The sequence below is a fragment of the Diorhabda carinulata genome, chromosome X (assembly GCF_026250575.1).
Source record: "Diorhabda carinulata isolate Delta chromosome X, icDioCari1.1, whole genome shotgun sequence".
In the NCBI taxonomy this organism is placed as follows: Eukaryota; Metazoa; Arthropoda; class Insecta; order Coleoptera; family Chrysomelidae; genus Diorhabda; species Diorhabda carinulata.
This window is the reverse complement of record NC_079472.1, coordinates 59,060,918-59,087,918: the sequence shown is the minus strand read 5'-3', so window position 1 is coordinate 59,087,918 and position 27,001 is coordinate 59,060,918. Positions and strand designations below refer to the sequence as shown.

The 27,001-nt window shown below is 33.3% G+C and overlaps 1 protein-coding gene across 2 annotated transcripts; it reads left to right on the top strand.

The window, feature by feature from the left end:
• The first annotated feature begins 1,512 nt into the window (after positions 1–1,512).
• Positions 1,513–25,349, top strand: LOC130901760 (ATP-dependent translocase ABCB1-like). Of its 2 annotated transcripts, XM_057813341.1 has the most exons (20): positions 1,513–1,620; positions 3,792–3,828; positions 5,087–5,383; positions 7,115–7,215; positions 7,287–7,458; positions 8,768–9,088; positions 9,480–9,704; positions 10,878–11,003; positions 11,057–11,431; positions 11,564–11,753; positions 13,487–13,572; positions 13,707–13,862; positions 13,998–14,102; positions 14,460–14,621; positions 16,053–16,256; positions 17,622–17,863; positions 18,652–18,811; positions 18,977–19,375; positions 22,862–23,008; positions 24,234–25,349. In XM_057813341.1, the coding sequence occupies exons 1-20, from the start codon at positions 1,580–1,582 to the stop codon at positions 24,432–24,434; spliced, it is 3,747 nt and encodes a 1,248-aa protein (XP_057669324.1). In that variant the 5' UTR covers positions 1,513–1,579; the 3' UTR covers positions 24,435–25,349. The 2 variants fall into 2 exon arrangements, with proteins under 2 accessions (XP_057669324.1, XP_057669326.1); XM_057813343.1 differs by lacking the exons at positions 22,862–23,008; positions 24,234–25,349 and having other exon boundaries at positions 18,981–19,173.
• The last annotated feature ends 1,652 nt before the right edge of the window (positions 25,350–27,001 follow it).

Here is a 27,001-nt window from a genome sequence, read left to right as displayed (position 1 = left end):
TCCCACCAAGTCTGGACCAATAACAGCTTCCAAGCTAGGGCCAGAGCTGTACATATTTGGCCCAAGTATGGGCCTATACTGGGCCCATCGTAAAATCCTATATGGGATATTCGATGCATTGAAAATATGAATCTTCCTGGTCAAGGTGTCTTCAGTAAAGACTACTTTGAAATGCGACAGGCGACATATTCTAAGATGGAAAGCACTATACTTGCAGTTTGGATCGACATCTGGATGATCGAAGACATATGCCAAGTCATAAAGTGAATGTATGGATAGGGATAATTTATTATAGAATATTAATTAGTAAGCGTTATTTATCTTTGTTATGGAAACGAAGTTTTTGAATGCCAATAATACAAATTCACCTAAGGATGTTATGTGGTTCCGTAGAAAAGATTATAAAACGTCTTTCTTTAAATTTTTCCTTCGGGGTTATATAAATTTGAAGGTATATGTGAACAGACCCCAAAAATATAAAATGAGTCTGTAGAAATGTACTACTCTAAATCTATATCTCTCAATAAGTCGTGTGACTGATACACAGATGTCGCTGCCATTGTCAAATCCATATGACGTTTATGAAGTACCAACTTTCAAAAGACTATGTGTGAAGTTTTATAACATTTCGATTAGTCAGATTCCAAAACAATGGATTTAAAACAATTTCGTATGTTAATTTATCTGTGCAAGCTCAGCAATGGTTAGGTTAGAAAAATGTGTGAGATAGCTGAGATCGTATAGATATCAGAAGGCATTGTGTTTACAATTATGCATGAATATTTGACCACGAGAAAGCTTTTTACAGCATAGGTGCCGCGCTCACTTACAGTCGATCAAAAATAACACCTTTTCCACTGTATAGTCCAGATCTGGTCCCTCAGTGCCTACTAGCTATTCACTAATCTCAAAGAAGAAGGAATTTACCTCAAATGAAGAAGCAATTCCTGAAACTGAAACCTATCTTGAGGTAAAAGAAAAATCCTTCTATACGCACGGCATCGAAAAGTTGTTGTTCTTGAAGGAGATTATATTTAAGAATAAAATCGATTTTCGGCAAAAAACTGTGTTTTTCTTAGTTAGCCACACAACTTAATGAGTAACTTAATATGTCCATTTAGAAAATTTAGTTTTATTAAAAAAGTTTCTCACGTTTTTGTTTACTAGAATACGGTCATTAAAATCCTGTTCAAAATATGTATCACATGACATCCATTTCTTTTCTAATAATGCAAATTGGAACGTGGAACGTATTTCAAAAAAAAATTGGTAAAATGTCGTAATTATTGCAAATAATCTTCTGTTTCCGAAATAGACTCTTTATTCCATAATTAATTTGTCCACTGTATTTCATGGCTGTAACAAATTTGGATAAATTTTCCTATATAATTAATTCAACATTGAAGTGTGATTTAAAGTCAATTAACGGTAGTACAATTTAATAAGTTTCGATTGAAGAAATTGTTTTTAAATGTATATTAATACGTAAGCCACAGCTTCATATTTCCTGATCGATTCAGTAAAACGAATTGTAGTGTACTCAGTATAATTGACGGTATTTAAACAATTATAAAAAATAATGATTGAGAATAAGTGTAACAAAAAAGAAGAAGCAAATGAGTAAGTAAATACCTTAAATACCCAACGTTATTGAGGAAAAAATAGATCATTGTATATTTATGATAAGAGAAATTCGTTATTAACTCATAGAATTAATTTCATGTAATTCACCCGAATTCGGGAATAATATAAAAATAAAAAATATAAACTCAACAGCAAAAAAACCGGAAACTCAGATTTGGTTTTATAATTTTGTTAAATATTTTAAACCTTTCTAATTTATTTCATTTTAAAACGAGAGCTGCTACTTAAATTCCTAGATACACACAAAAATATTTATAATTGTATATATTTCAATATTTTTCAAAATGTGATTTTAAAGCATGAATTGCTTCTTCGGGTGTACGAAAACGTTGACCTCACAATTTATTTTTATACTGCAGGAATGAGAGGAAATCATTGAGAGCCAAATTAGAATTGTGCGGTGGATGACTCATCAACAAAATTTTTGTTTAAACTAATGTGTGAAAGCTCGCAATGTCGAAATGAAAATAATTCATCTTCTGCGATTGGTTTCCTTTATTTTTCCGAACATTTCTAACAAGAAAAATGCTGGTTTACCATTCAGAATTGACCGTTCTACGTTGCTATAATTAATATCTTCAATTATTCCACCCAGACAGTCCATGCTTGTTTAGTTAGTTAATTAGTACGACACGATCTTTCACCATTTCTTTGCACCAATCGACACGTGTCCTTTTTGAACATTTATTGTATGCCAATGGAACTAATGGCCATATATTTTAGACGGCCACGATTGAATTCGGGAAACCTTAAGATGGTGCTTCATCACCAAAAGTCGAAGTGAGGTTAGGTTAGGTTAGGTTGTTTTTGGTGTAAACCACGTCGAAAGTCATAGAAAAATCATCGCACGAAAATGCTTTAACCAAGATGAATGTTTCAAATATCTGTAAACAACTCAAATAGGACTCGTATGACAACACGTTCTGAAGGCGTTCACCATAAAAAATGTCAAAACTTATAATCGCAATGTCAGATGTTCATTAGTGTTGCCATATATAAAAAGTTAATAAGTAGCAGCCCTCGTATAAGAATTGATTAATTTAAGAGATATTTACACAAAATCTACCAGACATAAATAGTTTTCATTTTAGTACAGATATAACAAAAAATATAAAGTGAAGATTTAATATAGAAATAAACACATTCTTTTAAAAAACTTTTTCCTAGTTACATGAAGAAAAATCTAAATTATTCTAAAAATTAAAACACAAAAAGATCATATTTTGTAAACATGTAATTGATTGAATTGAAATTCATGCATTTATAAAATTGTAATTTGTATTTTTATGTTGATAAAATTTTTAAAAATAAATTTCCTTCACTTTTATTCTAATAGCTGATATTTCTCCCTTTGCTATAACGAAAAGCTCTAGCCCTATCAGGCATTGATTTAATTAAAGTTTAGATGTCCTCCACCTGCATAGAATCTCATTCTTCACAAAGGCCGATTTGGAGCTGATTAAATTCAATAGGAGAATGATCTTATCGATAGATTTTAATCTGCATCAAAATGAATCACCAGTAAATGGAGCAGCTTCTAAGACAACTTCCTCGATGTGCCCCCGAACAATTAGAGCCCAATTACCAATGAAAATGAGTTCAATCCGGGCATGGAAATTAATTCTACCCAAATCGTAATTGATCTTCTTGCGAAAAGCCACAATTCGCAAAGAGTACATTGAGTGAATCACCAATTTCGATCGTCTGAGCGATTTAGACCAAATCCAAACTGATCCGTGAAGAGAGTCCTTTATTTAATAGCTACTTATTTTTCATAAAATTGTTTTTTCAAATTTAAACTTCTGTTTGAGACCTTTGTATATGGTTCGCGGAAGTAATTTTCGACTAAGAAGACCAAGCAAACCTAGAACGATGTCCATATGCATTTACCTAATTGTCTATAATTAATATAAATATATCAAGAGTCATTGAAAGCTGCAGTAATTCATCAGATTTATACGTGATTCTTCTAATTTATTCACTATATTTCAATAAGAAATTGTTGCTGCTTCTCTCAATGTGTAGGCTCAATTTTCCTAGAGGATGTATTGAGTTTACATCTAGTCATCGCATCATTCTTTAATTTTTCTTCCAAAATGATTGGAAAGTACAGAAATTATTTTTATTTTTTGATATTTTCATTACAGGAGTGAGGATAAAGCTACAATTAGTTACTTTCGATTGGTGAGTACAACAAATATTGAATACTAGCTGACCCAGCAGGCTTCGTACTGCCTCAATCGATAAATAAAAGACCTAAACTTTTGTATAAAATAAACTCAATTCAAACAAAAGAAACCCCTTTTTTATCAAAACAAATTAAAAAATTTTCGGTATGAATGATGTTTTATTATTATTATCTAGCCTTGCGATTTATTTATAGTCATGGCAAAAAAATCCATTGAAATAATCGGAATATGCGGGATCACGACATTCTCTTCTTTGTATTTTCCCTTTACGATTGTTGCCTCAATGACGTTATTCATCACCTTTTTTATAGTCTCGTTTCATTGCACAGTCGAGGTTGATTGATGTTACACAGCATAATGATAACTGATCCTTCTATTAACTTCAAATTGTGAGGGGGTAATCCAGGCAATTCCAGTGAATTCAAAAACTCCGTGGGATAGTTCTTGATTCAAAACGATATCGACTGATTTGAAGGAAACCAACTGTTCTGGCAAAACGTCTTAATGGTCGTATTGAGATCCTCGACATCTCTATTTTTCGCCGGCAATATTGTTCTTTCACCCACCCAATTATGGTTATTGAACTATTGCGCTATATCTGGGAAAACACGTTTATTAAGCTCCTCTAGTGAGTCTGTGATGTGACAGAAATCTTTATTATTTCCAATATCTAGCAACTTCTTCGCAAACAAATTTCCTGTTTCATTTTGTGGCAAAAATACTCGCATGTATGCATCACAAAGGATCACCGAAGTAAAGAAAATTCTCACGCACGTAGCGGTAATCGTCACTCTCAAAAGCATACACTCTTTCTCTGAGGTATCGATTGACATAGAGAATGGATCGCCATATTAGTTGGTTGTCAAATGTCAAATATTACGGTTGCGTTCAGAAATTTTATTTGTGACAAACATCAAGGAAAAATAAAATTGTTGTTTTTATTTAATGTTTGGATTTTCATATTTATTCAGTATAAAAGAAACTTGTAGTAATTTTATAGGTTTTCAGAAAAGTTTCTGCCAAATTTCACAGGTTTCATTATTTTTTTCTATTTTACATATACGAGTGAATATTTGATTAATTTGTCTACCTCAAAACTTAAGTAGCTACCCTCGTAGAATATACATATTTGAGAAGATGCAGAATATGCGAAAATGTACAAGGTTATCCAAATTTCCATAACTGATTATTCACCAACACGAGAAGATATTTTCATCGTATAGAAAGTTCTCATACTATTTTTTTTGTCATAGTTTGAATATGCGACTACGTTAGATAAAGTATGTATGTTATTTGGAGGAATATGTTCCATCTGCTGCGGAGTTGCCCAGCCTCTTGCAATGATATTATTTGGTGATGTAACTGGATGTATAATAGCTTACGCCTCGTTATACAATAATTCATTGACTCAAGATCAAAAAGACTCGTTAACCGAAGATCTAAATTATGGTATTTGGAAATATGGTATCCAAACATTTGGAATCGGCTTGGGAGTTATTATCACCACATATTTATCCATGGTTCTTTTCAGTTATAGCGCTGTTCAACAGGTAAGTTAATTGTGTATTATCATATACATATGTCACATAATTACGTGGAACTTTTATTTCATTGACTTAAGCTACATTTGGCAAGTTTAGACATTAGATATATCGACATGTCTCAAACAAAAGGTGTTTGACCAATCCTTGTATTGACTTATGGCTTAAAAGCTTGTCATGAAGAGGTCCATGTTAGTTGTGACATTACGAGATAAAATCCGAAACTGCAAAGAAGAACGAAAAAAATGTAACTGGATTGGACATGTCTCAAGATTGTTAGGAAATAAATTGACGAAGGGACTACTAAAATGGCGTCTCAGGGATAAAGCTAAGGGAACCGAGCCAACGCGAGGACTGGGGATCTGAAAAGGATGTCATCCAATTGGATCCAATGTGCCCAATATGGAGCAAAATCATCTAGGTTAAGGGAGGCTCATATCCAGCAGTGAAAGAGGCAGGATATTCATTAATGTTTTTCAATATTGTGCAGAATATTAGAAACTGCATTTAATGCAATAAGCATTAAATTAAAAAACATCTAAAATAATGTTAATAGCCAAGAACTGCTCAATCATTGATTTTCATCTTGAGTAATCATTGCAACAGCTGCTTCTGTCATGTGTCTTAATTCCGGTATGCCTGCTGGTTGTGGTGGCACATACAAATGATTGTTGTTGAGGCCATAAAGGTGGATGCCATGCAAAGCAAGCCTTCCATCATGAACATGTCCAATAATGTAAAAGGTCGATTCATCAATGAACACAATATGATCGATCAAATCTTCATCGTCATGCCACAACTTTCCAATAGCGAAGTTGGTGGTTAATCCGTAGTCTGTAGGCATTAGAATTTTGGTCGCTTAGTACTCTTCTTTTCACAAAGGAACCAGTACCAGTACCTATAATCAAACTGATAGTACCATCTACGGATGTCTAAGCCCTTAAACAAAAATATGATAAAAACTCTAATTTATTTGCTCCCACTTGTACGTATTTCATTAGTTTTGGTGATTAGGTAGATTGAGAACTGACGTCTCGAATGTACCTTAATTTCATTGACCTTAATTCAATAAGGAAGAAACCAGCAGCACCTTTTTTTCGAATTGATGGGAAGAAAACAATATAATAGAGTCTTCTACACGGATGCTTCAAAGTCTAAAGCTGAAGTAGGTTATCAAAAAAATATTTCGGTTCCGATAAAATCACTTCTTTCTCTAGTGTCTATGGACTATTCGCTATGTTACAAGCGTTTAAGCATGCGCATTTCCATATAAATGCAAATAATAGCCATCAATTATATCAAACAAGTGTCGACCACACAATCTTCATTCCAAGACGAACTGTTGAAAATTCAAAATACACCGGTCATCGTTGTATTCCTTCTAACGTCGGAGTTATAGGAAACGAAATAGCCAACTGTCTTTCAGAAGAAGCCACCTGTCTCATTTCTATGATCCATATCCTATATCTGAGGAAGCTTACAAAACAAACCGAAAAGGCAAAATCATAGGAATTAAATTGTAGGTTACATTGAATTCAATTTACCAGGTCCACACTCGAATCACACATAGTTATGTAATCTAATTAATCTAATTACTCTGCCAAATTAGCAGCCTTGTCATACATAGCTCGCAATAAAAAATCGAACAAGGAAGATATTTGAAATTCCGTATATTAAGCGAATAAAGTAATTCAGTTTCAGAATATAATATAATCCTTACTACTTTTCTATTTGTTCTAGATTCTCAAAATAAGGAAGCAGTTTTTTGAAAAAACATTGAATCAAGATATTGCCTGGTTCGATATGAACAGAACTGGCGATTTTGCAACAACCTTTACCCAGTAAGTGTTGTTGTAACGAAAAAAATGTTGTAATTTTATCAGTTCTGTAAAAATATAATTCTAATTTCTAGTAATATTTCCAAAATTGAAGATGGAATCGGCGATAAAATAGGAACTTTCTTATTTTTCGAGTCATCTTTTGTAGCTGGAATTATATTAAGTCTTGTAAAAGGATGGAAGCTGGCATTGGTGTGCATGGTATCACTTCCTTTGTCCACAATTCTTATGGCGTTAATATCATGGGTAATGAACAATTTCATAAAATATAAATTATTTCGATAAAATTAATTAGATTCCTATCCTTTAATCGAAATAAATCCTTCTGTGTTGAAGCGAGATTATGTAATCAAAAAATATGGTGAATGAACTTTTAATCAGCATTAACTTACGCTGTCACATTTCTCATACTCGCATATATTTATATGATAAGTTTGAATAAGTTCTGACAGCTGCCATGCAATCAACAAGAGCTCCCACGTTTGACGGTTAGACCAATTATGTCAAGCAGTTTAAAACAGGTCCGATAATGTTAAAGGCAGTGAACTTTGCTAGTAGGGTACGCCTTAGATGTACTCCAGATGATACCTCTTGAAGAAACTGTTGACTTAGAACAGCTAAAAAGGAAAGTTGAGCATGTGACATGGTCAGAAACATTTGTATCAATCTCAGTTGAATAACCGAAGGCAGACATTGGTCAACTTGTTCCATACGCTTGTCCATTAGCAGCAGGGAACATGATGGAAAGTCTAGGCATCAAAGCATTTATGAGGACCCATGGAGAGGACACTTGGTTTAGCTCATCCAAAAGATAGAGGCTTCAAAATGCAACAAGGATAGAACCATACAAGAGAACAGCGACGAAGACAAACCGATCCATTTGATGAAATGTATGGTTCAGAAGAATTTGAAAAGATCGTGGCAAGGTAAAGCATTTACGCAGTTCGTGTAAGCATCCCAGGGTTAGAGCATACGAAGAACCAAAGTCACAAAAAGACTGGAATGGGTTGGCTACAAGAGAGGAGTATTGATCCAGGATCGTAGCATTGTTTCCTACTCCAGAAATACCGACTCCCTATCTAGACTGCTGTGCCCATCAAAGAGAAATCTAAGGAAGCTGTAGTTTGAAGAATTACTATGGTCATGAAGACCTGAATCATCTAAATATGATTCGATATCGAAAGATTATTCGAATATCACCTACCTCATTACTTGGAGTTCATCGGATTAACTACTGTGGTAGTTGGAAATACTATGAAACTTTGGTGTACATTTTGAAAAAAAAAGACTGCCAAAATACACCAAATGGTGTATTTTGTATACCAGCGCTTGTAGTTAAAGGTACAATGTTAACATGAAGTATTATTGACTTGATTGTATTGATAAAAATGTGAAAATTTCTTGTCATTATCTATAAGAAAAAATGGGAGAGGTCTCGATTACTATAAAGTAAAACAATGAATATAAAAACATTATTCAATAATTCTCAATTTTGCCAATAGAATCAATTTCGACATATACTTTTTTCATTAAAACAATCACAAACGTTTTATAGGTATCTACGAAATTTTCAGAAGAAGAAATGGAGTCTTACGGAGCTGCTGGTGCAATAGCAGAAGAAGTTTTGAGTTCTATAAAAACCGTTGTTGCATTCGACGGCCAACAAAAAGAGTTGACCAGATATGATAAGCATCTGATCAATGCCAAGAAGAACAATCTGAAACGAGGTTTTTTCAATGCTCTAAGCAATGGGTGCTTGTGGTTTTTTGTATACGCATGCTATGCCCTATCATTTTGGTACGGAGTTAAGCTAATTCTTGAAGAAAGACACCTACCTCCAGAAAAACAAATTTATACCCCAGCAAATATGATTTCAGTAAGTATTACTTATAAGTCTATCTTCATATCTATCCGTTGAGTGGCATCCTTGAAGTAGTTTTCTATTTGATTCGATGATATTGTTGTACAAAATTCGTTAAATGTGCTGGCATATTGACAAACACAGCTTGTTCTAGCTAGTTATTTTCTTCTATTTCTGATCTGATTCAAGATCATGTTCGAAGAAGACAGTTCATTAGTTTTGGTAATTTGGAAGAGCGAGAGCTGGCGTCTCAAGTTGTTGTCATTCTTTCCATGAAAAGTAAAATAAATTGTGAAATGGATTGTGATAACTAATTTTCTATAACTGTTATTTCTTTTATTATTTTAATATCGAATAAAGTGGTTGAGAGGTATAAGTCGAATTTAAAAAAAAAATGATCTTTCAGGTATTCTTTTCTACTTTGACAGCGACTTGGAATTTTGGAATGGGAGCTCCACTAATGGAAATCTTTGGCACGGCGAAAGGAGCGGCACATAAAATTTTTGCTGTTATAGATAGTGCGCCAATAATAAAAAAAGATGTTAATGCTGGTAGAACATTAAAGAATTTTTCTAAGGATATTACATTTGAAAATGTATACTTTGATTATCCCTCAAGACCAGATGTGAAAGTAAGTCATATATTCTCAATAGTTTGAGACAACACTAATAGTATATGTTTGAGATTATCTAATTTTTTGATACCCCGATTTCAAGAATCACATCAACGAAATTCTTCCTAGTAGATTACCACATCATACTATGGAGATTTAGTAGAGTGTAGAGCTAGTGAGTCATAATAATGGATAACAAATAGTTATATATATAAATTTGTACAGGACTCATCGCTCTGATTTCAAAAAGAGACTATTTTTCTGGGATTTCTATGTCCAAATAGGCAGGAAATTCGCAGGGTAGATGTTTCCATGGCTTGCTCGCAGAATCTACAGTTGTCATCCTCTGCCATACTTGATGGGATAATGACCTATCAGAAGACCCATCACCAGTTTGATGTTGTTTCTGGTCATCACCTCAGACGTCTTTGCTGATGTGGTCATAAAGTTTCAGGATTATCTTAGACCTGGATTGATTCTCAAGTGAGACTACAAATAATTCTTCAGCTCTCCGTCCAGTTCTTTATTAATGTGGCACCTCATAAGACCACAATAGGACTCTGGTCCTAAGTACGAAATCAATGCTCCTTTTTTAGCAAAGCTGTCTTTTTCTTCATTGCTTAGTACATCCTAGTGGCATAGTATCTATATTAGGGTTACTTTCTTTTTTGTTAGCTAGGGGTTTTAGAGTTTGTTTGCACTCCCACGCTAATTTTCACATGCTCTCAATAACTTTAAGCAACTTCATGACAACTGGATATCCAGATACTCCTATTTGTTTAAATCTAGCAACTCTATCTGAAAAACGATGAGTGATTTTCCTAGAGGTATGGAGAATTTGCATTTTGGTCTAAAAATACCCAATCCAGCACTTTGTGCTAGCTTCCAACCATCTGCTCTCAGAGGGATACATTTCGAGCTTGCGGAAGATCTTTATTAACCCACGATCATGCCGTACATTTTGTTCATAGGCTAGTCGCTGTAATAGAAATTAATGATGAGGAATCGATAATGAAGGATTGTATAACTTCAGTAGCGGTTATTCGCATCCACAACCATCCACAACATCTAGGTCTCTTATTTCATACATATCTTCACCAAATTTATTATCTATGGTTGTTGCCAGTAGAAATTTATCTTCTGAATTATTTGTTTGCCTTAAACTCTCCATTTATAACAAAAAATTTCTAGATACTCCGAGGTTTTAACCTGAAAATAAATATTGGAGAGACAGTTGCTCTTGTAGGAAGTTCCGGATGCGGAAAATCAACTTGTATTCAATTACTTCAGAGATTTTACGATCCAGTTGAAGGAAGAGTAAGTAGAAAATTAATTCGTTTCTACAAATCAATTATGAATATGTTTTCAAGATAAAAATTGATGATATAGACATAAAGGATTTTAATTTGGATTGGATGAAGCGGAAGATAGCGGTTGTAAGTCAAGAACCGGATCTCTTTGGTACAACTATCGCAGAGAATATAAGATATGGAAGATTGAATGCTACACAATTAGATATTGAAGAAGCCGCAAAAAAAGCCAACGCACACAAATTTATTTGTGCTCTACCCCATGGGTACCAAACAGTTATTGGAGAAAGAGGTGCTCAGTTATCTGGAGGACAAAAACAAAGAATAGCAATAGCTAGAGCTTTAGTAAGACGTCCAGAAATTTTGCTTCTAGATGAAGCAACATCTGCTTTGGATACAACTAGTGAAGCAGAAGTTCAAGCTGCTTTAGACTCGGTAAGTCCATCAATTCACTGATTAAGGTTTTTAGGTACTGTCGAGATCCAGTTTTCCTAACAACAGCCAGTAATTTAGAAAAAAAAAAGCTGGAATTTTCATGAAATAACACTGAAGCTGAACTATTTTCAGATTAGTGGAACTTGTACCACCATAATAGTAGCACATCGTTTGTCGACTATAAGAAATGCTCATCGTATTGTTTTCATAAACCAAGGAATAGTATCAGAAATTGGAACACATGCGGAACTCATGGACAAAAAAGGATCTTATTACAATATGGTTGTATCTCAAGGAATAACTGATGTGAAAGAATGTAAAGGTAGGCAACCGATTTGTTAAATGCTTGCCCTACGCTCCTCCTGCCAGGACAAGTTGGAAGGCGTGTTATCGAACCAAACTTGTATCAGAAATCTTTTTGTCCGACTATCTTTGTCTGTCATTCCGGCCCATCGTCTTTGGTAGTTTTCCATGGAAATTTCTATCTCACTTTCTTTAATTATCTTTACGATATGTCAAACTTGTTTCTCTTGCTAGTAAGTCTATGAGTATCAAGTCCGGTAGTAGCACTACTACTTCCAATGATACTATGATGACTCGTTTTCTTCGAATTTTCTCAAGCTGTAGTTTAAGTGCAAGATACCAACACGAAGTTGCTTATAACATGATTTAGTAAGCGACCATAATTAGGATTTTTCGATTTAAAGAAGTAGAAATGTTCATATTTGGCATTAAGCGGCTCAAATCTACCGCAGATGTTTCAGCTTTTTTGCAAGTGCTCAAAATATGTCTGTGGAAGTTCCTCGGTGAATGCACCAATATCACTTTAGTCTTTTCTTTCGCAAGCTCCAAAATTATTTCTTTCATAAACTCCGATATCCTAGGGATTTTGAGGATATTTTTGAGGGTAATCGGTAACAAGGATTTTGTCATAATAAAAGTTTCATGGGGCTGGAGGTGGTATCCACCATGTGATTTGCTTTCTTTCAGGAAAGTAGCACGTTACCAAGAGATCTAAATATGATGATATGCTTGAAGCGACAATCCTCATCCACATTTTTCACATCAAATGTTACCAAGATAGTTACTGAATGTTATATGCTTTTAGCGGTTTTTGTCTCAACTTTTACCAAGTTTACAACCACGATAGTCGATTTTCCTTCAGTTAAACCAAACGACATTTTAAAGAATCCTTTTGCATTCTCTATTCAATCTATAACTCTTTCCTTGATATCATGTTTAAGAAGGCTTCTTTTACATACAAAAATAGACAGTTCATAAACTTCAATTGCTCACCGGCAACGTTGTATTGTCTTGACAAGTGGAAATATTGTCTGGTCATAGTTTTATTTAAAATTTTTGATGAAGGTTTATTTGAATAGTGGAGCATTAATAAACGAAAAAAGTTTTAGAGTAGAAATTTAGCTTGTTGGTTGGTGAAATGTGGAAATAGAACTGATTCAGAGATAATTTGCTTAAAAAAAGTGGGTGTGATCCCAAAGTATGTTATTCAAAGAGGAAGTAACAAATAATTCAGAGGAGAATCCACGAAGAAAAATGTTCAAATGAAACCGATGATGACTTAGAAGAAAAAATCAGAGAAGCTTGGTAATTGTATATAAATCAGTAAACCTTCTGAAGAAGTAGTGAAAAAATATTATATTGGCGAGGCTATTGATACTAATTATTTTTTCTGCAAAATACAGATAATAATTATTCTTGTTGGTTTTTGCTTCGTTCTATGTTTGTTCCTACGCAAGCCAAAGTTTTTTGAAGAATTTGTCGTACATGCTTTGAAGAGCATTCTTTAGATCATATTATTAGCAAGAGTGTATACAGTGTGCATAGATATTCATTTCCGAAATAAGTTTAATTATTACCAGTGTTTTATTTTGAAACACTCGAATTTTCACTAAACAGTTGTCCTTTAGTCAACCTTACATAAGAAATATATAATTTATTAGAAGCTATTGATATACTTTTATACTACGGGTGAATCAAATTGTTCTCTTATGTACATTAAAAACATAAAATTCACTAAAAGTAATACTTTAGGAGATGAAGAAATCACTGGAGCCTTCAATGATGGAAATAAACTTATCACAGAAGAAGCAGAACAGCGGGAAAAGAAAGAGACTATAGTGAGTAATAGTTTTCAAAAGTTTCATTAATAAATACGTTCAAAGACATCGTAAAAATTGAATAGTTTCTAAACGTTTCTAAACCCTCAACTACTGATGCGGATTCTGTGAACTAATTTGAATTTTTTCTATAGTCAGATGTTCAACAATCTGCAGTAAAAAGAATTTTATGGAAAATAATGGAAATAAATGCCTCGGATTGGCACTATATCGTTTTGGGGTGTTTATCGTCTTTAGTAACAGGAGCTTGCTTACCAATATATGCAGTTGTTTTTGGAGGACTAATTGGAGTAAATATTAACAATTAATAATAATTTCTATTTTTTTGTTTCGTGGTAGTCAAGAAGATTACATGTCACTAATCATTTTCACACACTTTCATGCTATATGGTTAGTTCTTGGGAATAAGATGTAATATGTTTTAGGTTTTTGCCAATAATGATGATGAAAAACTAAGGAGCGAAAGTAATATTTACTGTTTATATTTTCTTATTATAGGTATTGTGACTGGAAGTGCTATGTTTATTCAGGCAAGTTTTAATTTGTTTTTATTTTTGTGTAACCAGATTTTAACAATTTGAATCAGCAATATATACATTGTATTATCGTGATTTAAGCAATTAAAGATAGATGTGAAATGATACCAGAGAGCCGTTGTGTTTAAATATACATAAACAGTAAACCAACGCTTACTGGTGTTGTGAGGAAGGTGATCAACTGCTCTGATGAGATTGAAAGCCATCGAAACCGATCAGTATCCCAATTGCGAGATTATTATTGAGAATGAAACGAGAATATAATTGAACAATTGTGGTGTACATACTCAAATGCAACAAGAACGATTTGATTATTGCACAAACGTGAAATTAAGAAACAATTTATTTCAGATGCTTACGTTTTCTATAGCTGGAGAAGGACTGACTATGAAAATTAGACACCGAACTTTTGCAACTATGCTGAAACAAGAAATTAGTTGGTACGATAGAAAAGAAAATGGCGTAGGGGCGTTATGTGCTCAATTAGCTAGTGATGCTGTTTCTGTTCAAGGAGTAAGTCCGTATAAAAATTCACTCAAAATATCGTTTTTATCATGGTATATACATTCATAGGCGATCGAAAGATACGACGAATTATTTATATAAAAAACAAAGTCAAAAATTTATATTATTAATTTTCAAATTACAATGCATTTATCCTGTGATGAATACTAAACTGAAAGGGCTCTGTCGTATATTACGAGGTGTACCAAATATCAAATCCGTCGCCTGATCATTCAGGTTGAGGGCACAAGATGAATAGGTCGCAAAACGCTATAATGGCTACGATATACTGAGAGTAGTACAAGTAGCGATAGACCCAGACCAATTCAACCAAATTATCTTGGAAATAGTCCACGTTTTAAGACAGGCACGGCCCCAAAAGGAAAATAAGCTTTGTCATAGCAATCGCAATCTTAGTAATCGTACAAGAAATTGCATATTGCTAAATCTGATCAGTTAGGAGAAATAGGAATACTTGAGCTGTCAAAAACTGACGAAACGAAATTTTATTATAAACTCAATGCATTATTGTACTGTTCATTTACACTTTTATGACGCTATTAATAGTTGAAAGATTATTGTGTTATTGACACATTGACCATAAAGAAAATTAAATTGTTGAATTGTATGGGACATTTATGGTTTAATAAATTGATTGTTGTGTTATTGGGTGAAAATGGAATGTCGTTTTGTTAAACAATATACAGATAAGAGTTGTTTTGATATGTTGGAATTGACAGCGATTAAAAATATTAACTGTTTCAGTCTTTTTATACTGGCATAGTTACGCATCTAGCTTGAAGATATATCTTAAAAACGCGAACCCGACAAGAAAATTGAAAGTTTAAAAAGCAAAAGTAGTCATCCCTTGGTTAATAACACTTATTTTCATAATGATATTGATCATTTTCAATACAAATTTTCACCAAAATGAAATGAAAATATAATTTTGGCGCGGAACGTTGTCGCGATTGATAAGAGTCACTAGACTGATTTGAGGTCTCGTTTTTCGCATATTATTTAGCAAACGTTCCACTATTACAATCGTCTGTTTGATTGGAGAAGTTTTTCAACTTTTTGGATATTTATATTCGTTTTTGACGTCGAGGGACCGTTTGTTAACCTCAACTGATACATTACCACTTTTACGTCAGTCACTTCATTGTTGCTATTAGCTGGCCAAAATTTATTGATCTTGTTGAAACCAAAATCCATTCACAGAAACCTGTATAATTGCAGAAACACTTTGATTTTGTAACATTTCTCGACTAGCACTTTATTCAAACGGATTCGAAAGGAATCCTTGAAACTAGAATTCCAAATTTACTTAGATTGTGCATAGTAGTTAACTATTTTGAAAAGCCTTACTAGCGATCATTTCAGTTATATGTTTACTATATTTACTTATTATTTAAAATTGAATATCTCGATACTTTTCAGATAGCCGGTGTACAAATTGGAACTATATTGAACTTTATGTCGACGTTCATATTAACATTTGCGTTTTCTTTTTATTTTGAATGGAGCACAACGTTGGTTTTGATGTCAGTGTGTCCTCTTATATTCTTTTCGATTTATTTTGAACAAAAGATAATGCAAGAAGATGCTCGGAAGAATCAAAAGATGTTAGAAAAATCTTCCAAAGTGAGTGATAACTCGTTTTATCTCAGATATTCAAAGTAGAATATAGGCTCAAGCTGGATAACTCCAGTGCCAGTGAACTTAAGAAGGTGTGCAGCTAGTACCCAAACCAATGTTTACGGCTGATCTGTCAATCCTCTGGACTGGGAATGTGGAAAGGGGTTTCATCCCCTGAGCAGCAAGTATTCCTAAATTGTTTTTGCCTGTCTCAGCCAATTAGGTTAGGTTGTCCCAATAATTGGTTTTGCTACCTACTTTCCAGTGCTTTTTTCATTGTTCTGTAGTGTTCAGGTTACTTGAAGGGCTTGTATGCCTCCGCTTCAGCTTGTTAGCTAATTGATTTCCCTTCACTCCGGTGTGTCTCAGTAACATTTTTTCTTGGTAGCTAGTTAATTTTTAAATGCAATTCCAAATCAGTTTGGATTTTATGATATTGGAGTTGAAAGCTCTAGCTGCTTAGATATCGGACAGATAATGATCTCCTGTTTGTCATAGTTCTTCCCTAGATTGAACTGGAAATATTTTTCAATTACATATGTTTCTGTTTAGAAAATGCTTGGTGTATTGCCCAGGCTTTCAGAGTGTTTGGTTCTAGCTTAGTACACTTCGATTCCAGTTCTGTCTGCTGCTCTAGATCCATACGTATACCATTTAATAGATCTGTTCATTTCTTGTATGGTGTTATAATCCCACATATTTCTGCAGCTTAATATCAAGGTGATTTTTTTCTCAAAGCTAAGGAGTACTATGTGGAGAGTTGGGAGATTTAGAATCACTTTAAAAAAATGGCCCTAGTTGCACATAAGCAAGCCAATCTTTGTACCTATGAAAGATTGTTCCTTTTGGTATTCAGACTAGTTCTAGTATCTCGAATCACTGCCTCGTATGTGATGATTGGTCTCACAATTGCCATCTACATTCACAGTAGGATCTTTGGGTTACAACCTCAATTCCTCTTAAGTTTCTGCATACTAGCATTGTGGCTTCGATGATAATCTCTGTTTCATGTTTGTTCCAGAGAAGTTTGCTATCTCGTGTGACTTCCAGATATTTCTCCTCTTTTTTCCACTCGATTATTTAATCGTTTAACTGGAAGGACTTTAGATAAGTCTTATTTGGGTTAACGGTCATCCCCACTGATCGACACCACCTTCTTGTGTAGTTGAGTCCTCTTTGAACTGTGTTTCAGAGTGTATTCTCAAAATATTTTTTTGTAGATGACTATGTCGTCTGTATATCCACCACCCGCTCCATCCCTTTATTATAATTTTTCCCCTAAACCTATTATAAATCGTTCCTGGAGAATTATGGAACGATAATGGAAAATAGTATTTCGATGAGAATGAACTTTTCTAAATTATTTTCTAGCTTGCTGTCGAGACTATAAGTAATATAAGAACAGTTGTATCTTTGGGTTGCGAAGCAGTTTTTCTAGATAATTTTGTTAAAGAGTTACTGCCGTATCTAAAGATCGCGAGGAAAAAATCACATTTCCGTGGTGTTGTTCTGGGAATGGCAAGAAGTCTAATGTTGTTTGCGTACGCTGCTGGAATGAAATATGGTTCAACTCTAATTATCTCGGGTAAAAGTGATTATGGGACAATTTTTACGTAAGTATAATGCATTATAGTATAATATGATTAAGTTTTAGATTTAAACATTTGATATTCAGAATAATATTCACCATAAACGTATCTACTTAATAAAAATAGTTGTAGAAATCTGTTGAATTATCGCGATCCTCCTCATTCAAACATAAAGAAGATTGATGTTCAATTTCCATGTATTTACAAAGACCGAAGAACATCCTTGATTTTAAATGTACTAGCGGTTGTGAATTCTTTTCACTAAACATGGTTTCCGTTGCTTGGATGCATATCGCAAGTTCTAGTATAACATCATTTTGTGGCTGTAGCTTTCCTTTTAATGAAAACAAGAGGAACAATGTGGGGTGCAAGGCATCGTAAGATGGGGGAGACCAAGAAAAAGATACTAGTACGCATCATACTTGAAGGAAAACCAGAGGGAAAAGAGAACCCGGACGACAACGTAAGAAATGGATGGACAGCTGGCAGTTCACCTCCCAGGAACTGATACAGAGAAACCTGCAAAATTAACAGATCGTGAGATCTTAAAAATGAATAAGAAGAAAAAGAAGCTCTCCTTTTATACTAAAAAAATCACAACTGTCCACATACAATCTTGGAAAATCTAAATACAACTGATAATTATTAATTCTTCGACGTATTGTAAAGAAATATTTTTGATTTGATGAGCAAACCAAACATTTTCGCAATTAATTCGCTATTAACGCAATGACTTTTGTGATATGAGCAATGTCTTTGAACGAATGGAGAGTGAAAGTGCTACTTATATATCCTAAAATCGATATTTTTAGTGTTAACGAAGTTATGATAATCGGCACATGGTATCTAGGAAATTCTATGTCCCTTTCACCAAACTTTCAAAAAGGTTTTACAGCAGCATCCAGGATAATTTCACTTTTAGAAAGAGTACCCACCATTAGAAATATCCCAAATCCGTTGAAATCTTTATGGGTAAGTATTTCAACTTCAACCAAACGTTTGGTTTTTTTTTTAGGAAAAAATTATCGTAACCGAACAAGAATTTATACCGATTGTAGTAAGAACTCTATGAACAAATGGGATGGGATGGGACTCCAGGTACTTTGTTATTCACTAATACATGTATTATTTTTTAAGGAAGACGAGACCATCAAATATTCTCAAATCCACTTCTCATATCCAACAAGGCCATCGGTACCAATATTAAATGCTTTAAATTTAAACGTTCCAAAAGGAAAAACGGTGGCATTAGTTGGATCAAGCGGTTGCGGCAAATCTACCATCATTCAATTATTAGAACGGTTTTATGATCCAAGTTATGGAGAAATTATTGTAAATGAAACTGATACAAGAAAAATGAACCTGCAAACGTTAAGGACTCAGTTGGGAATAGTATCACAAGAACCGAATTTATTCGATACAACTCTGGCTGAGAACATAGCTTATGGAGCTAATCATCTGAAATTAGATATGACCGCTATAGTTGAAGCTGCAAAGTGTGCGAATATACATAATTTTATTTCCTCACTTCCTTTGGTGAGTAATTCATTCGATGCGACAGATTATTATTTGTAAAAGATGCAGGAACTCAGTGTAGAATTGAGTATTTTCAAATTGTCAATGGTGTGTTTTTGGCTTATAAGAAAGTTTCTTTCTAATTTTATTATGTTATTTAACGTTTAATTTGAGACAAAAAAAAAAGAAATTCATGTTTCAACATCTAGAAATGTCGTATGTCTTTTGGACAATAGAATAAAATTTATTGATTTCGGGTAATGGGGGTCCTAGGGGTTATATTTTACTGATGTCCTGAGTTCAAACATTGGGTAAATGTCGCATTTAAAAGCTTCAAGTTGGCAGTACTGTATCCAATTCGGAAATTTGTAACAAATCGTCGAAATTTGTTAGAATAGGATAAAATTTAATAATTCTACCAATAAAACCGTTGAAGAAAATTTTGATATAAAATTGAATATATCTAGAACACTTTGTTTTTTATTGGGCTACTTCAGCACACATATAAATACGATTTCGGCGAAAACATTACGCATTTTGTCCTATTTGGGTTCCATCCTTTTCATTTCAGTGCTGGAAAAGAGAGATTCGTCAATTATTGTAATTGATTTTATATTTGAATTTATATCAAATGAAGAAATTTATAATAATGATTAATCAGTTACATTTCCTTCAGGGCTTGATCTTACAAATAAAAAGGTTTACATTTCTTCTCGAGTCCAAATAATTGGTTAATACACCTTTACACCCTCTTTTAAAATTTTTTTTGAGAAAAATTTAATTCAATCTCCCCTTTTGCAAATATTATTTATAATCCCGCATCACATTCCAAATTTTCGTTGAGAATAAATTAATCTTGTAACGCGAAATTAAGGGCAGTTTTATTGTGAAATACAATCTAATTGAATTCCCTTTCTAATGTCTAAGGTAAAATCTTGGAACTCATGTAGATGGGTCTGTTCAGCTAAGCAGAAATCAATCCATTGAGGAAGTTTATAGATAATTAGTTGATAGATTTTTCCGGCGTGGTGAAACATCCTGTCTGTAAAATTAATGTGAAGATTATTCTAAAAATGGATGGAGAATTATGTGTTGGAAAATTTGGTGTATACCTGAATGGTAAAAACTCCAGAAAATAAGGTGTTCAAGGTCATTTAGAAAATATAGGAATTCATATACATATATCAAGTATAAATTTCTTCAGTCAATGAAATGTATATGCATACCTTCTCGACCATAATTCTCCCTCCTTTTTACCCCCTGGTATTCTATTATCACAATTAAAAACTTGTGGTTGAGGAGTACTCCTGATCTTTTCTTCAGAATTTTTTCTTAAATTTGTAAAATTCGTGGATCAATCTCGTAGACCACGCTCTTAAGATAACCCCACAATAACAAATCAGGTGGGGTTAACTCAGGGCTCCGAGGTGGCTATTAAATAACACCTTTTTGTGAAATCACCTTTTCTGGGAACAACTCGTGCAACGCAACTAAAGAAGTTAGTGGTGTGTGATGTGGCTCCATCCTGTTGGAACCATGTCAGCCGGTTAAAATGCTCACATTGTTCCAGTTAAGACACAAAAAAATAGCACATCATGTCAATGTAAGCGTTTATGTAAGGCCTGTGGATTCTGTTCTCCCCAAAAATGACAATTTTTTCGATCTATCCAAAGAAAATGTGCCTCATCGCTGAGCAAAATGTTGTTGTTCAATCTTGTAAAATAAAGTAATAGTCCGAGTTGAAATTCACACTTTCTGAAGCTGAGTCGAGGCTGTCGGCTTACAGAATCTGGTACTGACTGAATGTTTCCAAGCGTTCCTGCTGTCCTTGGACGGCCGTAATGAATTTCGTCGATAGTGTTTCCAGTAGTATTGAATGTCTTGATCCAAGTTAAAATTGTTGCATTGCTTAGAGCTTCCGCAACGCTGCGCAATCGATAATGTCATCGATACAACCGTCGAACTCGAATAAATGATCGATTGTTCTCAAAATACGCGCGCACATAAAACGAGCGTTGCTCTCCCGTCAATGGCATGATGGCAACTAAAAATTTAAGGAACATGCTAGTAAACGACCCCCGCGCCGCCCCTCACTCACCACTTGTCATCATCTCAATCACTCTTAAAATAGTTGGATCGTTTTGAGACGATACCAAAAATATAAAATAACAATTAATTCATCATTCATCTATATACATATCTAGGTATTTCTGAATGAAAAAACCTCGTCTTGGGGTGTAGTTACTAATAATTTGTTTGTTTGCGATGGATATAATATAAATAAAATTCCCAAAATCTTGAAATTTTGCTTTTTAATAAAGCTTTCTGTTATTATGACAGTAGGATTCACGTTAAGTGCACTGGGGACTTTTGCATTGTCGAAATTACGAAATTAACAAACAAATCTTCTGTTGCGCAATTTTTCTTTAATATACGGTTTTTTTGCCAAGGCTGAAAACTTTCGCGCCTCGTTTTGACATGGTCAAATTTAGTCAAACGTTTAGATTCGAATTCGTAGATGGAACTATTAATATTAAAGAGATTTATACGCCTACCAAATTGTTAATATCTAAAAGTATTATTACTTTAACTTATCCAAAGCGTGTTTAAGTTTAAACTTTTGAAATTGTTCATTTCATGATTATTTCAAACTTATTCTTTCACATTTCCACACAATTGAAATTTATAACACGATTAATGATACAAATGATCACCAGTCGCGGAAATGAATGGTGTATCGCGTCTATGGCGGCAGTTGATTTTAATGACCTTGTGCCGCAGATGCGTATTTTGTGTTGCCTATTCTGAACGGAGCCGTTTAGCTACACAGCGATTAATAAGTAATTACTGGTTGCATAATTATAACTGATTATTCTTGTATCATATTATAATCAAACGTAGTACTCACGCGTTGTGGCCCCATTGAAAATCAGGACAAAAGCAAATTTTAACTTTTAAAAAAAGATGCCTTGAAAAACAGATCAGATCTTATAATTTTTTGTAAAGAAAGAATGTATTGGAAAATTATGGATTAGTATGATTTCTTGTAAATTGGAAATTGATCATTGAGATCGGTTTTTCCTCAAAATTTTTCAATTGGATCCATTCTACTTATATCATATGTCAATGAAATGTGAGTAATTTAGAAAAAATATCTAATAATGCTGCAAATATATTCACCTATCAAAATTTAATCGAAACAACATGATCTTTGGAATAAGAAGCCTCGGGACCTTTTGAATATAGTACTTCTACTAATTTTTTTTTAATTTTTCAATATAATAAAGTATCAATGTTCACATTAAACAAAAATTTCAAATAGCAAAAAGCGTTCTAACAATATATATATATAATTATATATATATATATATATAATTATATATAATTATATATAATGAATTGATATTTTTTTCTATTATATAATTGATTAACCCCGGATATCCTGGTTTTAAATTAACAATAACGATCTTCAGAAGACAATACTACAAGAGAGTTATGTTTTCTTAGGGTTACGAAACCAAAGTGGGGAATAAAGGTACACAATTATCTGGCGGACAGAAACAACGAGTCGCTATTGCTAGGGCTTTGGTGAGAAATCCAAAAATTCTTTTACTTGATGAAGCTACTTCAGCATTGGATAACGAAAGTGAAAAAGTAAGATGATAAATAAAATATTTTCATATAATTCCACGTGAGAGATTTTTTTCGTTACATATAAGTCTACGACCATGTTTTCATCCTGGATTCAGCGACACGAACGGATATGACCGCTCTCCAAAATTTCTTATATCGATGGTCAAATTAGCGCAAATTTGAGAGAAGACATTGATTGTTTCTGTAAACCTTCTCTAGGAAGAAACTTCGTCAAATGAAGCCACACGCATTCTAAAGTATAAAAAAAATCTTTGTTCATAGTTTCTAAGAAGACCAAATAATGTATGAAACTGTCCACATGTCCGGGTTTCGGCGACACGAACACTGCGAACAAGTCTCATTTTATTGATTGTTATGTGAATGATTATTTGAGCGCGACTGATTTTGGAAACGCTTTAATCATCTTCTTTGGAACCTCACTACAAAAACGCTCTCCACAGTTTCTTATATTGATGGTCATGTAAGCGAAAATTTGCGAGAAAACATTGTTTATTTCTGTAAACTTTCTCTAAGAAGAAACTTCGTCAAATGAAGCCATACGCATTCTGAAGTGTGAAAAAACCTTTCTTAGTGGTTTCTAAGAAGACCAAATAATCTATGAAACTGTCCACATGTTCTGGTTTCGGCGACACGAACGCTCCGAACATATCGCATTGCATTGATTGTTATGTAATTGATTATTGGAGCGCGACTGATTCTGGAAACGCATTTATCAGCTTTTTTGGAACCCCGCGACAAAAAAGACCTCCACAGTTTGTTATACTGATGGTCATATTAGGGCAAGCTTGCGAGAAGAGAATGTTTGATTCTGTAAACCTTTTCTGAGAAGAAACTTGTAATTATTTTTGCGTTAACTATATTATCATTTCCTCTGCTTCTTTACGTAAATATTTCATGACAAAAATTGCCAATAGATAATCTTCCATGGTTTAATCTGGACTATAGTGGAAAAATGCTTAAACATAGCCATGTGCAACGAATTTACTACACGACGATTTGATCGCAGCATTCCTGCTACCACGACCAGAATGCAAACATGGCTGTAGAACTGAATCGCAGTTTACGAAATGCATGGTTTTCAAATAAAAACTTTTCGCTAGGAAGTACGTGTTTCGAATTGCTTATTTTCGGTTTTAATATATAATAATGTTTGGTATAAATAAATTGATTATGAATTGAAGAAAACGTCTCCTTCATATTGTTTGAATTTCTATTTTTTGTGCAGGTTGTGCAAGAAGCTTTGGATAACGCAAGACAAGGTCGAACTTGCATTACAATAGCCCATCGTTTGACAACGATTCAAGATGCCGATATAATTTGTGTTCTGGACGGAGGTTTTGTTGTGGAGATGGGAACACATGATGATCTTCTTGAAAAAAGGGGATTGTATTACAAATTTTATAAACTACAATCTGTTAAATATTAAGCAGTGCTCGTCGATGATAACGACGATATAAAGTTACATGATTTGAGGATAGACTTATATTCAGTACTTTCTTTACAAATAGTTTTAGGAGAAGGATAATTGAAATTGTTTGGCACGTAATTTTAAAATTTTAGTAATAAAAATATATTTTATTTTATTGGATCAAAAATAATAACAATTTTTACGAACTTAAGAACATAGAATGTCTTATCCTCCTCGGATGTGAGTTAAATGAATAAAAATACCAACTCCCAGATGAAGATTTATTGATTTAATTTAACAATATATAAAAAAGATTTGGCTAATACAAAAGGTATACAAAACTGAAAGAACGGCAATAGTACAATCAACAACTAACATAAGTGTAAATGTTCAATTTTGAAAATCATATTTTTTTAAGTGTTCGTAAATTATGATCTCATTTTATTTTTTTCGCTGGAATCTGTTCAAATCTCTTCTAAATTTATCTTTTCCTCTTTGTTGGGTTTCCAGCGGCTATTGTTGTTAATAATTTTATTAATAAATTCACTACATGGATCGTAAAACCGTTGGATTATTTTAATTAAAATCTAACATTTGGTAAACGCACCCCGTACAAATTTGAACCAAGAATTGCTATAAAATGGTCACAAACTGCTTTATAGAATCAATGTCTAAAAAGGTCTTTCTATTTTTACACTTTTTAAAATCCGAATTATCGAGAAATTCGTTTTGTATAAATATGCGCTTATTTATCAGTCAATCAGTCAGTAAATAATCTAATGTTTTCCCGAACACATCGGGATATACAAGTAAACAGTGTGTTTAAATAAATTAGCATCATAAGAATAACATAAGTATTTGGTAATAAGTCTTAGTGCATAGTTTAGTGGATAGTGATTAGTTCAGTGCATTTAGTGTTAGTGTATAAATAAATTAAGGAAGTAAAAAACACTGTGTATAAATTCACCACTCCAAATTTTCTAATTCCCTCATTTTATACACTTTATATTCTGTTAAACTTCCAAATTTCTTAATCATTTTCTACAATCACCAAACGAAGCTTCTCTAGGCAATGACATCTCTTTACATAGAGATATACTAATTTTTTCTTTCGAAATTTCTTGGTTCTATCGATATATACTTCCAATAGCGAATTTTTACCTTTAACTCATGGAGAACACCATTAACTATTTGATAATATTCTGAACGTGATCAATATTTGATATGGACATTTTTAATGGTCTGAATCTACACTTATTTGTTGTTATTGCTTTGACGTGAAAAATTAAAGTCGTATAACTTGAATATCTATTTTTTTCTGGACATTGAGTATTAACCTCTATCATCCACTGTTGATTTTAATTTACCAAAAACTAACAAACTTGTCAATTTTCTCATCGTATAATAAAAACGTTTAACTACGTTTCTCAATCAATGTTTTTTTTTCAGAAGTTTATAAAAATATAAATTAAGGCACCAAGCTATGAAAATTCATTCCTCTGTCATCCAGTAGTTGATTTTATTATTATGAGATATCCACAGGATTGTCCTGAACAGACAAAAAACATTCATCTCAATTTACTCATGTCGATGAGTGAATAATTTGTTTTCAATATGCCCCTTTTCAGTAATTTGTTATGTCATCTTATATTATATATGTGTGATAGGTCTGGATATTTTCTATGTAAAGATGCAATTCCTCACTTGCTGCATTTCCATATTTCACTACTCAAAATTTAACCTTGTGCATTGTACGTTACCATAATTATCAATTAATTATAGATTGTTGTTTAATGTTCAGATTTTGACAATTCATAAGTTGTATATAAGTACCAAGACATGAAATTTTTAAAGTATTTATTCTTGTAATTGGTGAGGAAGTTATAATATGGTAGTTATCTATAACTTTACACAACTTTTATAAGTAACCATCAAAATAACAGTGTTGCCATTGAACCAAATAGATGATTACGCCATTGCTCCAAATTATAAATTGTACAAAATCGCAAGTGGTAATGCTAATGAACTGGTTCTGACCACTTTTCATAAAGATTCGTAATTCGATCAGCGTTTACAATTTTGTGAATTGATTCTAGATAGAAATATTTGAACGGTAGATCTCAATCAAGTTTTTGATTCCTAAATAAAACGAATGATAATAATATTGTAGGATATTTGCTGGGGTTTCAGCACAAAAAGTACTTTTACATAATGTTCTTGACGTATAACAGTTTTTTAGAGGTGCCTCATCATCGTCGGATAGCCAGACTTGGTCAATTTCCAATCCTTAATCTTTCACTGCTTTTAGGCCTACGCTTCGTGAGTTATTCAATTCTCTCAATTATGTGTCGTACTATTCCACAAAATAATCAGCATGGGTAATTCTAAATTGTAGAATCAACATAATATTCAAGAAGTACCTGGATCAACAAAGAAAACAAAAACAGTTTGGAAAAAATATATTTATTTTTCAACGTAATCTCCTTTTGGCTCCATAAGCTTGCCCCAGCGATACCTTTTTTATAATAAGAATCGTCAAGCTCCTCGAAATAGTCATTAATTGCCGTTTTTGCTTAATTTCTTCG